The sequence below is a fragment of the Podarcis tiliguerta genome (genome assembly GCF_965153285.1).
Source record: "Podarcis tiliguerta genome assembly, chromosome: 12".
Lineage (NCBI taxonomy): Eukaryota > Metazoa > Chordata > Lepidosauria > Squamata > Lacertidae > Podarcis > Podarcis tiliguerta.
Window position 1 is genome coordinate 18,371,357 of NC_139545.1, and position 13,118 is coordinate 18,384,474.

The window sequence follows — 13,118 nt, forward strand, 5'->3', positions numbered from 1 at the left end:
ATATATGAAACTGTTGCTTAGACAGCAAAGTTACAGGCTACGCAGGTAGCAAATTACATTACATACTCACCTTAATTAAAGAGTAAAAGGTTCCCTTATTCTAAAAGCCCTACAGAAGCTGCCCTAAACCTGTGCTAGAAGGAGTAGGGAAACGAAAGTATGCTTGTCCTTAAAGTGAAGCAGCAGTGTGTTGAGACCTGGGGAGCGCTGGTTAAGTACTATCCTGTTGGAGCTATGAAGCCAACTAGTATTTGAATCTAATAGGTTTTTTAAAATACCCTTTTGCCAAGGCATACTAGTGGAGAGGGAAAGGGTCTGTGAAATGATTGATTCCTACCATTTCCATAATCTCTTCCAGACTTTCCTGCCTAGTTCTCACCTTGCCCATCTTTGGTCATCCTGTTCCTGTTTGCTTAACAAAAGGGTGAAAGACTTTGATGGTATCTGCACCTGCCCATCTCTGCCTGCCATCTGCCTTTAAATCACCTTACCATTGTGGGGATGGATCTCACTGAGGAGTTGAGTATCATGTACTTGAAAACAAAATTTGCATGTGTTAATCTTCTGGTCAGATGTGGGTGAAGGCAGGATATGCCCAAAATGCGTTTCAGCAAGAGGCTGGAGTCTGGCTTTTTCCATGGTCACCAAAGCTTATCATGAAGGGTCTCATGTCATATTAGAGTTCTGTCAATCTTATACTTAAGTCATGATCTGCTGAGATAAACCATATCATAAATTCAGATTAACACACACCTCCTTACATTTCCACTGGTGAATAACCCTCCAGCATGCATTGTGGCCACCTGTTCAGCAGATTTTCTTCTGAGTCCAAACCCCTTACTGCCTGGCATAGTGGGATGGGGGTGGATTGCCATGCCTTAAATACAAGTGTGTAAAAGCGTGTACTTGCTGATTTCTGCTGTCATAACATACACCCTGGTGAAATCCCTGTCAAATATAAACATGTACAGGTATCCGATGAATTGGCCTTAAGTGTAATGCTACTTTTTGCCTTTAATGTAGGTAGTTTAGTGTGCATTTTTCACAAAGCAAAAATTATTACAACAACTTTAGTTTTACATTACACATCTGTTAGATGAGCATCCTTTCAGCTGACAGCATTAGTTCAATTAAAAGTTGTGGTGTTTTTAAAAGTGATGGTAGAACACTTAAAGTTATTTGAGAATGCTAATCAAATTAAGGACATGCTTTGATCAGAATAAACTTACATTTATTTTAAGGTATCTTACTTTTCTTAGAAGACTCGCTGATTAATATTAAACAGTGCAAATGGTTGGTGAAAATGCATACTTCAAAGTGTTTCTGCATTTTATGGATCCTCTTAGTTTCTCCTTTCTGTCTCTGTTCTGATTTAGTTCTATTGCCTTCAGAGAATCAGATTCCAGTCTGTTTCATCTCAGTAGGAATTGCAAAGACAATGAGAAACTCCTTCCCTATTTCCCCTTATATTTGCTTCAGTGTTAAAATGTCTTGTGGTAACCTCAGGTGGGAGCTATGATGTCAGAAGCTTACAAACACAGTAAGATGAATGCAAATTAGGAGTGCCGTCTGACATGACTGATGTAAGTAAGTGCAAAGCTGATTGTAATGGCACAAAAAATCCATAAGTTTATCTGGACTGCGACAACCAGGAAAACATTCCTGGAATTGTGGAAAAATGCCTGGAACAACAGTTTATTATGTTGAAGCATCTTCTATACAAGGGAAGGCTAATATTAATTGGGGCAGTTTTTTGTTTTTGTTTTTTTTAAAAAAGACAACAAATGGGGCAGCTTTGCTTGAGATGGATAACATTTTGAACAGTATGAAGAGAGAGAAAGTTGTTTTCCTTCAACAATACTAAAACTCCGGGTCATGCAATGAAGCTGATTGGCAGCAGGTTGAAGGTTTTTAGCATGATACATAGTTATGAAATTCACTACCAAATGATTTTGTAAGATCCAGTATCTTAAACAGCTTTAAAAAGTACTAGAGAAATTATTGGTCACCATATTACCTATCATGCTGCATTTTTTCAGCAAACGGGTCTTTATTTAAGTTAAATTTTTGCCTAATTCTATTGTGTCAGAACATGTAACAGCTTGTAAAGACTGCAAAGCCCCTCTTATTCAGCTTTCTGATGAGTCAATCCTTTTTCTGCATGGAATTGGACTACTCGGGAAGTTAAATAGGTTTGTATAAACCTCACTAGCTTTCAGTTACATACTTTTCAGACACAGATAAGTATAGTAAGAGAGACACAGAGCAGAAGGTGACTTTCATGATGTGTCCTAGAAAGCTGCAAATTCAGCAATGTGTTGAGCGAGTTTTACTTGCACGTTATTAAGTATTGGAAACCTATGTGACTAAGTTCTGTTTATAGCAACAGATATAGTATATTGAAGACTAAGGATTATAGTTTAAACAGAAAATTAGTTCCTAACTCAGAGCTTTGTTAATTTCAAGTTGTTTGACAAAAAACATTAAGAATGGGATTAAGGCTACTATTACTTCATGGCATAATCTCAGTCTCAATCTCAGTGTATTTGTATTGTAATTTTTAAAAACAGGCATGTCTTTAATGCCTTGGGAAGGTTTACAAGGGCACACATGCCTTTCAGTAATCTAATCTATAGACAGGCTGCTTTCACATGGTATCATTTTGAAGGCCACTTCTTTATGAGCGAGCTGGCAAAGAATGCCTGTTTCATATTTGTCAAAATTACAATGTTGGTATAAACAGCATTCTAAAACACATTTCCCCCCTCTGGCATAGTGTAAGCAGTTTCGTTGCCTTTAATTAAAGCAACATTGCAATAATCAAACCTCATAGTGTATTGAAAATTAATCATCAAATGGTAGTATTAATAACCAAATAAGAGAGGGAAATGTAAATACAAATACAAATGTAAAAGCTTGTGGAACCATACAACTGAGAAATAATTAGCCTTCAGTCCTTCCTCCTGAATTAGAACATTTTTATGACTCCAACCTGAAACGAGAATTTATGTAGGCTGTTTTTGCCTTCTCTGAGTTAATAAGACAACTTCATCATTTGGTAATGTCTCAACATTGGCTCCACTTAGTTGTGGTTATCTTTTTTAAAAATAAAAATATTAAAGATTTCTTAGTTCACAAAAATACGTGCATTGTCTCTTTTTTCAAGTTTTTCAAGTTGTGTTTTCTACAGATCAGTTTCATTTGTTGTGAGACTTTAGTATTGCATACAATGTTAGGTTAGGAAGAAAAGAGAGGGGGGGGAAATGGTGAGTGGGGTGGGGTGGGGTGGCAATGCTTCTATTCTTAGTGTATGTGTGGGGTTTTGTTTCAGTGTCACATGTGGGTTCTTTTACTATTCGCTTGCTGTATTTCCTTGGTGGTGAGAGAGATTGGGGATGGCCTAGGGTGTGGTTGGTTGTCTTTGGTTGGCTGTAGTTGTGGCCATCTTAAATTTGTGGTGCTTTATGCACCCCTCATCTAACCTTAATATACAATCATACCTTGGGTTAAAGTAGCTTCGGGTTGAGTGTTTTCGGGTTGTGCTCCACAGCGACCCGGAAGTAACAGAATGCGTTACTTCCAGGTTTCATCGCTCGTGCATACGCAGACGCTCAAAATGACGTCATGCGCAGACGCAGCGAATCACGACGCGCATATGCAGGTGGTGCTCACTTCAGGATGTGAACGGGGCTCCGGAACGGATCCCATTCGCATCCAGAGATACCACTGTACTTTAGTATTTGTCCAAAGTATTTTAAGATCTTGTTTTGAACATTGCACTACTTATTTTTAAAGTTCTTAAATGCATTAGCATTGAATAGCAAGAAGCATAGAATCATAGAATTGTAGAGTTTGAAGGGACACCAAGAGTCATCTAATTCAACCCTTGGTAGTACAGGAATCCTGTCCACAGGCATCCCTGGGTGGGCTCGAACTACCAACCTTCTGGTTAGCAGCCAGACACACTTGACACACGTGCCACAGAACATTAATGATCATTAATGGTACGGGGGAAAATGTAGTTAATTGTGTGCTCTGCTTTTTAAAGCGTAAAAAAGCTGGTAGGAGTTTAAAAGTTAATAGATAAAAACATTTTAATCTGAATTCACACAAGAGTTAAAAATGCTACATAATTAAACCTTTTCTTAGGTGATACCATAGCCTATGGCAAGAATGGTGAATCTGTAGTTCTTCAAATGCTGTTGAGTCCAGTTGTCCAGCAGCCCTAGATAGCTAGTGGTCAAAGAGGATGAGAGTTGTAGTCTAGCAACATCTGGAGGGTCACAGGTTCTCATCTCCTGGTATGCGCAGATGACTGATTAAAAATAAAAAATATATATTTATTTATACCTGTCTTCTTCCCTGACGGGACTCAAGGTGGCTTGCAGATAAAAATAAGAGCTACTAAACACATAGGGAAAAACCATGAAAACACAAATAATTGATAGAATTAAAAATTATATGCATATATAAAATATATTAAAACTGTACTGATAATTATAATAAAAACATCATGGCACCAGTCTTTTCATTAAAAGCAATTTGTTTTCGAAGGCCTGTTAGAACGACGAAGTCTTCATCTGCTGGTGGAAGGACAACCAGGAGGGAGCCAGTCTATTTTCTCTTAAGGAGTGAGCAGCCACCAAGAATTCTCTCTCTTGTGACACTACCAAGCATGCAGTCATGATTGTGAATCATGTCATAACTTTATATGTAACCTAAAAATGAACTTTTTTCCTGGCATTCTCCTTTTAGGGGTATCTAGCAGTATTTGCAAGATGCACTCTCATGACGGTTTTTTTCTAGAAGAAAAGAATCTTATCTTTTGTAGAGAAGACTGCATTCCACTCTGAGGCAAAAATGCTGGAAATAGAGGTAGTAATGAGGGGAAGAATCTGCATTTAATAATTTTAGTTATACTTAAGGCTTAGTTAGAGAGAGAGAGAGAGAGTGTGTGTGTGTGTATAGAGAGAGAGAGAGGTAGTAACAAGGGGAAGAATCTATCTCTCTCGTGTGTGTGTGTATGTATAGATCTATCTTATCTATTTATATCTATATGTATCTATATTGCCCTCAATGTTTGCCCACCCTTGGCATAGCCTCTATTTCTAGTGGGGTCTCCCTTATGTCACATTTTAGACTGTAAGCTCCTGAGAGCAAGGATTTGTTCTCTTAATACCGTGTAGAGAGTCATGCACTCACTAAATAAATGAAATATTCTGAGCATCTTAGCTGTTTCTATTGCTACATTATATGATACAAGCAGGATTTTTGCCTTAGAGTGGAATGCACTCTCTATATATATGGCATAACTTGTTTTTGAGAAACCTGTGCAGAGTCTTAGTAATCACAGCATTCTTTTCTAAAAGCTCACAGACCGGCTTTCTAATTATCTATTCTAGGACCTGGTATCTATGTCAGTAGTTACCTACGTCTTCTTTCTCCCCTTTTTGAAGATGGGAACGTTTGTCCACCTCCAGTCCACAGGGACCTTATCTATTATCCAAGAATACTCACAGATTATAGACAGAGGTTCTGAGATTACATCTGCAAACTCTTTTAGTACCCTTGGGTCCAGCTCATCAGGCCCTATTTATCAATATTGACTATTTTTCACTTACACCAAATTTGTGATGATGGGGGTATGTGATCGCCAGGCCCATTAGTAGTATGGGAGGAGGGACAGGGATGGCTTGTGCAGCCCTGCAACCTTTCAATGTGTATGGGTTGTCTTGAACCCACTTCATCCCCATAAGGGCCTGATGCAGAGAGGTAGTTATTTGCGTAAATCTGCCCAATGAGTTTTTGGCTAAGCCGTGATTGGAACTGTGGATTTTGTGCCTCTTGGCTTTCAGGTTTTTTTGAGTATGATTCTTTCTCTTCCTCCCTCTTGCCATTCCGAATCTTAAGTCTCTGCAATGCTACACTATTGCCAACTAATTCTTAGGTTTTTGGAAGGAGAAATATCTACAGCTTCACTCTAAGAAATGTTGGAAGCCAGTAGCGAAATGGAAAACACTTTAATGCAGATTTAAGCTACAAAATCCATAATACGGAAATGCATTTAATGTTTAACTTGGCAGAAGTAAAAAGAGATATTATGTGCAACACAATGCCTTTCTAAGGTCATTATAAAAATTTGTTTGCTAAATGCACAGCTTGAAAAAGAGGATATATTTGTGAAGCTTGTTTTCACCCAAAGTTTTTAATGTTTCCTTTGAATCATGGTAGTTTCCCTTCCCTGTTATAGAAGATGCACAGTCTGTTACTCAGTAACTCTTGTTTTCACATGCTAGACAAGCTTACACAAAACTATTTAGTTGGACTATGACAGGCAATTAAAAATGGGGCTTTCTGGGCAACATGATGATTTGCCAAAAAACTTATACTAGAATATGCAGTTCCAGAAAATAACCCTGTGTTCTCTGTTGTTCCTAACCTTCTGAAGATGGTATGACAAGCAATTTTTGTCATAGTCATTTATAAAATGGAAACATAAATATGTAGATGTGATTATAGTGTTAAACTGGATGTCTGCTCTGTCTTTTTTAGGGTCATGATGAAGAAGCTGTTGTGGATACGGGCAAAATCAGCTCTACTATCAACACAAACTTTGAGAAAGAAGAACTAGAAAGTAAGTATATATTTTCGGTCTCGTTAGGATTGTTATTTTTCCCAAGTTCAAAAGTAAAACATGTTAGAATCCTAGTGCTGCACTTATGTTATCTGGTTTGGCATGGTTGTATTGATGCCATTTGAAGTCATGCCTGGGATTTCCACCTAAGTTGTTAGTGTGCATTGCATCCAATATGCAAGATGAGGTCAGGTACAATTACCCTTTCTCCTTTCTAGCTCTATGCTTAGCTATCCTTTCTAGTGAAAGAGACAGGATTTGAGGTGCTCTGAGAACCTCAAGAGAGCACAACACCCAAAAAAACTCCTCCTGCAATCATCTCCAGTTTGGAGTAGAATCAGGGGTCAGAGAGTATCCCTGCAGTTGTGCTGTGCTTGGGATGTGCTTGTTGAATGGTTTAAAGGGTATTAGGATAGCTACTGGTTTAAGCTCTCTATGATTTGCTGAATATGTTGAAAATATTTGTAACTGGTTGTGGAAGAGAAACAAACTCATACAGGTAACCATGTAAAAGAGAGTATGCTATACGTACAGGAAGGAATCTAATTAAGAGACTTGCACTGTGCAACAGTGAAAGCTGTCTACAAACTCAGGCGCACACTTTACTAAGAACACTTCACGCAAAGAACTTGAAGATGTTAGTTGGACAGAAGACAATGATGCCATTTTGTGAAGTGAGCAGTCATCTAGTATTTGCTTATGTTATGAAATTTGGCTCCTGATGCATCCTTGAAAAACGATGGCTTGTGCCATCTGCTTTTTCCATGGCATAAGTCCAAACAAAGCTCCTTACGAAGAGGGGGCTGCACTTGACTTTTACTTAGCTTCACTTAGGTTTTTCTTTGCCAGGTGTAACCGTGTTTACATTTAATAGTTCTATTATCTCGGATATGTGATACTATAAACTGTGTTCTTAATAATAGTGGCAGACTTTTCAATCTGTATTTCTGCTCTTTGACAGCAAAATATTCTTCCGTTTCTCTGTGCATGTAGGTTTAACATGTTAGCATAATGGAGAAATCCTTGATCATGTGTAAGAAAATGCCAAAGCTGGATTGCAGTTTTAAGCAAAAATTGTTTCAAGTAGGCTCCATTGAAGCTAGAGTGCTATGCTTCATAGTTAATGAGTTTACAAAAGAGGTATTATATATATCTGAATGAATAAAATCAAGAATGAAATTGTAATATTGAGTTGCCAGAGAAAGTAGAGGTTTTTTAATGAGACGATCCTTTGTTAGCGTAAGAATTCTGGGTGTTTTTTTAAAATATAAGATTTTATGTTGCATATTACTAGCTTACAGGTATAATACAGTAATAATATAAAATTATTGGATAAAAAGTAGTGAATTGCTTTTTTTAAAGTGTATTCTGATGCTGTGCAAAAATCAGCTGATTTGGAATTGCCTTTAATGTATTTTGTTTATTTTCTACGTATCATAAGTTTTCCATGGTGTGTGGTCTGAGTATATACAGTAGAATAAGTGGTGAGCACCTTTTAAGAAATTTTAAAGTGACACCATTAATGACCTTAACTGGTAAATACCATTTGTGGATTTTGTCAACTAAGCTTGGATAAAGTCATGTCTGATTAAACCAAACAACTGTCTCTGGAGCTATGTATACTAAATTTAGTGTCCTTCATTCTATTAATGCTGTTGAGTATTGGATTAAGCTAATTCGGTAACAAGCTTTGCTTGGGATTAGTATGACACAGCCATTGTGGAAGTGGGGTTTCTGAAGGTCATTTAACAATTCAGCAGTATCCTTTGGACTATAAGGATTTTTTTTGTATATGACTTGAGACCATGGAATTTAATGGAATTACTTAATATTTTTACATATGCATATGTTCCTCTTCCCCTCCATCCCCCCTCTCTCCCACATACCCAGAAATGACATTGGGCATCATATCTTCTTTGCAGTATGCCTCGGTGAAATGTGGAAGTAGTTTCAAGTTTTTGATGAAGGGGATACTATGGTTAATTAGATGCTTCTAATTATTTCATTAGGGACGCGGGTGGCGCTGTGGGTTAAAGCCTCAGCGCCTAGCGCTTGCCGATCGAAAGGTCGGCGGTTCGAATCCCCGCGGCGGGGTGCGCTCCCGTTGTTCAGTCCCAGCGCCTGCCAACCTAGCAGTTCGAAAGCACTCTCGGGTGCAAGTAGATAAATAGGGACCGCTTACTAGCGGGAAGGTAAACGGCGTTTCCGTGTGCGGCTCTGGCTCGCCAGAGCAGCGATGTCACTTTGGCCACGTGACCCGGAAGTGTCTTCGGACAGCGCTGGCCCCCGGCCTCTTTGAGTGAGATGGGCGCACAACCCTAGAGTCTGTCAAGACTGGCCCGTACGGGCAGGGGTACCTTTACCTTTACCTTTTAATTATTTCATTGTGGCCACTACGAAGGGGAGAAGAGAACACAGGCTGTGTATACAGGCAAAAGGCTCATTTATATCTCGGTTCCTTAAACTTGAGTTAGGATTATCTAAATTCACCTGGAGTGTGCCATTCTAGTAGACCTTTCCCCAAGTAGATCTATTTGTGAAGAATTCTTACACACACACATACCAGTTCCTCTACAGTGTTCCTGTGTATATTTCTTACTTTTCAATGTCTATTTTCTTTCTCTTTCAACTGTGGGTGTGATCAAGTTTGCTTCCTGCTTAAATTGCAGTGAAGTCGAACATCCTGCGTTTGACTTAGAAGCCAGGTTTGATGTCAAACTGCTGGCCAGCTGCAGCTGGGAACAGGACTCTTTTTCTGACCTAGACTTAGTTAAAAAAACAAACACCACAATTCAGTGAGGTGAGGCTTACAGCAAGTTCTAAATCACTTGCTTTGAAGTTGAGAAGAATACCGATTTTGACGGTGTTCCAACCGACACCTGTTTATTGATTGTGATAGACATTGACCATAGCACACATGGTCTTGACAATTTCATTACAGGCCAGTTTAGATGTTTGAGTTCAGTGCTGCTTCCCACCTCTCTCTTTCTTTCTTTCTTTCTTTCTTTCTTTCTTTCTTTCTTTCCCTAACCCTTCACCCGAGCATCAGAGGGCGGTTTACAACATAAAAACACAAAAATACATAAACATAGTAACAAAAACAATACCCCCCCCCCCGCCAAGTTTCACTAGCTAAGAGCCTGTGAGAAGAGGAATGTTTCTGAGGGTGCCAGGCGAGCCTCTCTGGGGAGAGCATTCCACAAGTGGGGAGCCACTGCAGAAAATGCCCATTCTCATGTTGCTGCCCTCTGGACCTCTTGTGGAGGAGGTAAACGGAAGAAGGGCCTCAAATTGTGATGACAGGGTCTGGATCAGTTTTTATGTGGAGAGGTGGTCCTTGATGAATTCAGCACTTTGAATTGGGCCTGGAAACTAATTGAAAGCTAGTGCAGTCGTGCCAGAATCGGTGTAATATGCTCAAACTATATTGTTCTGGTGAGCAAGCTGGCTGCTGAATTCTGTACCTGCTAAAGTTTCCGAACTGTCTTCAGAGGCAGCCCTACATATGACACATTGCAGTAATCTAACCTTGAGGTTACCAGAGCATAGGCAATGATAAGCTATTCCTGTCCAGACAGAGGTGCAGCTGGGCTACTAGCTGAAGCTGATGGAAGGCACTCCATGCCACTAAGGCCACCTGAGCCTCAAACTGACATGGTTTTTTTCTTTAAAAAACTGCATGAGTTTTTCCAGATATTCAGAATAGAAGGATGGGGCAAGGAGATCCTGTTTAATATTTCTCCATGTCATTTTGCAGCTGTGAAGCCACTTTCAGTTCAACAAAAACATTGTGGGGGAAAGGGAACATCTTATTGAATCTACTTTGGGCCCAGTAATGTATTCAGATTTTAGTATTTGGAAATGTAAAAGCCTGCCTTTTCTGTCTAGAAAATGAAATTGGGGTAGCCTAAGATAGTAAAGAGATTACCAATTATCACATGGTTTTCATAGTATGTGATTTATATAATAGTGTAATAAATGGAATAAGTAGTGAACATCTACAAAAATTCTAAAACGACACCATTAATGACGTTATTACTATGTGCTGTTTGGCAAACTACTGTGGATGTTGCAGCAGCAGCAGCTTTTCTTTATCTATTGGTGGTTGGGCAAGGTGATGTTTGAAGTCCTTAACATATCTCATTATTCTGTACCAAATTCATTTTCTGAGCTGGTACATCCTTTAAGGAGTTCAAACCTTTTCTTGAAAGGGGTCTAGATGTTCAAAAATCAGTGAAGATGTTTTTATTTCTATCCTGATAATGAAAAAAAGAAAACCCATTTGTGCCAAATTGGGACTTCTCTGTTGCCTTCAAATTCTTGTAAATAGAACATTATTACAATGCTCCTCAAATAGCAGGATTGGCTCTTTGTCAACTTTTGGATAATTCATGTGTACTGTATAGTACAACGTGTCCCAATCCTAATTTCAAGCCAATTATGTAGTCTGTGGTTGTCTGCTTGATTATGCCTAATATGTTTCATAACATTTTGGTTAAGGTCACAGAGCTGTTTATATTGGTGTGCACGTCCCCTTTGGAAAGCAGGGTCGACGACGTCATAGGCACCGTGGACATAAGCATCATAAAAGAAGAAAAGAAAAGGAAACTGACAAAGAAGATGGGCGAGAATCTCCATCCTATGGTAAAAAAAAAAAAAGATAGTTCTTTCATTGTGCTTTAAGCAGCAATATAGTAAAACACAGTTTTTGGTTATTTATTTTTAAGAAGAGTATAATTGACAGCATGGTAGGGTTTTATGGGCATGTTCCAGAGAAATTACATTAGTTAGTTGCCTGTGTTTATACAATGTTCGCAGAGCTTATTGTCTCATTATTATTCTTTATGAACTTTTTACGTCAAGAACTTGCACTCTGTTCTTGTGCTACATAATCTTAAAATTATTACATCTGGTCAGTGGCTAGTCAGATTAGATTCAGAACTTTTTAATTGTTTTCTAATATAGAGCCTTGAAAATGGTGGGGTTTCAGAGACGTTTACGTGGCTGCTAACTTGATTTTTGTGTTAAATACAAGAAATGTACATGACTACAGATAATGAAATGAATGTAAAGAGAGAAAAGGGGGAAACATTGCGTAACATGAGTGTTGTAATGTTAAAGGAGGAAGTTGTATGATGGAGAGAGTCTGATATCCATAAGGAAGTAGTTCAGGAATTTGGATTTGTGAATTTCAATTTATTAATGCACTCAAAACTGTAGCAAGATTAAAGCCATATAACAAACTTAACCAAACATTCAGTATTATTCAGGAGAATATGCATTCTGCCTGGATTGTTCATATATATATATTTTAAATAGTTAATATCCCTGGATTCCCCCCCCCCCCCCGAGAAGGATCATGTCCAGTTTAATCCATGACAATTGTTGTGACTATGATCATGGAAAGACATGGAGCTAAATGTTTGTACTCCCATTTAACATCCAAATGCATTTTGCTCCCTTTGCCATTTTTGTTCAGTGGAAGGTTTTGCTAGAAGGTTAATAAGTTAGAAATGAGTTAATCGAAAAAGACTCAAATCAAGTTTGGAAATCTTGGTACTGGAACAAGAGGCTTCATTTCATTCTCAAACCATGATAATCTCCTTTATCTGTTAAGGATTTTTGTCTGTTTTTCTATGCCGGTTATGATTTCTGTTTGTAAAGAAATCTTTCTGCGTAAAGATTAAGTACCATTTCAAATGTTCCTGTATTTAGAAACATAGCAATCATTCTTCTCTCTACAAATTTTGTATATTGCTAGTACACAAGCACAGTTTGCTCAAGACCATACACTACCTTCACGGTAGATGTGTAGAATCATAGAATTGCAGAGCTGGAAGGGACCCCAAGGGTCATCTAGTCCAGCCCCTTGCAGTGGAAGAATCTCAGTCAAAGCATACAAGGGGAAGAGAGGGCAGTGCGTGAAGAGAATCATGGTTTAATGTTAATGTGAGCCAGCTTAAAGAATCTTGCTTATATATGGCCAAGGGAAATAGGTTATACATGCGCACCAGTCAGTCTTTGCCTCATGTATGTTTGGCAATGGTTCATAAAACCTTTGTAAACCAGGGACTAGCACATGCCTGTGCACAAAAGGAGACCCTGATCATGGGATCCATTTGTGCAAGACAGATTCCTGGAGTGTGTATTGTATGGGCACTCTTTCATAAATGCTGCAGTCCAACTGATCTCAGGGAGACCTAGCCATTGCAGAGTTTCTGCAAACAGTGCTCTGTTTTGTTTCAAATTAGCTGTATGTATTCATGTACATTCATTGCCCACTAAGAACCACTGGAATATGGGGAGCTAAAATCTAAATAATAGATGGTGTTATTTTTCTAGAAAGTTGGTGGTTAAAAAATAACTTCTCTTCCACTTCCAGCATCAGTGGTTGTCTTTTTGTTTTTAGCAGTGTGATGGTATAGGTAAGAGTTTGACAATCTAAACCTTAAACTAAGATGTGCCCTTCACAATCTTATTTCCA

General features: G+C 38.6%; 1 protein-coding gene across 14 annotated transcripts in view; it reads left to right on the forward strand.

The window, feature by feature from the left end:
* The window catches only part of SLC4A7 (solute carrier family 4 member 7), a 66,198-nt gene that overhangs the window by 17,467 nt on the left and 35,613 nt on the right, over nucleotides 1-13,118 (forward strand). For 13 of the 14 annotated variants that reach the window (XM_083405653.1, XM_083405664.1, XM_083405665.1 and 10 more), the window contains 2 exons: nucleotides 6,553-6,634; nucleotides 11,135-11,278. In XM_083405653.1, the coding sequence (XP_083261779.1) occupies nucleotides 6,553-6,634; nucleotides 11,135-11,278 (226 nt within the window). Of the gene's footprint in view, nucleotides 1-4,755; nucleotides 4,876-6,552; nucleotides 6,635-11,134; nucleotides 11,279-13,118 lie in introns of all 14 variants that reach the window. The other variant, XM_083405657.1, reaches the window with a different exon arrangement.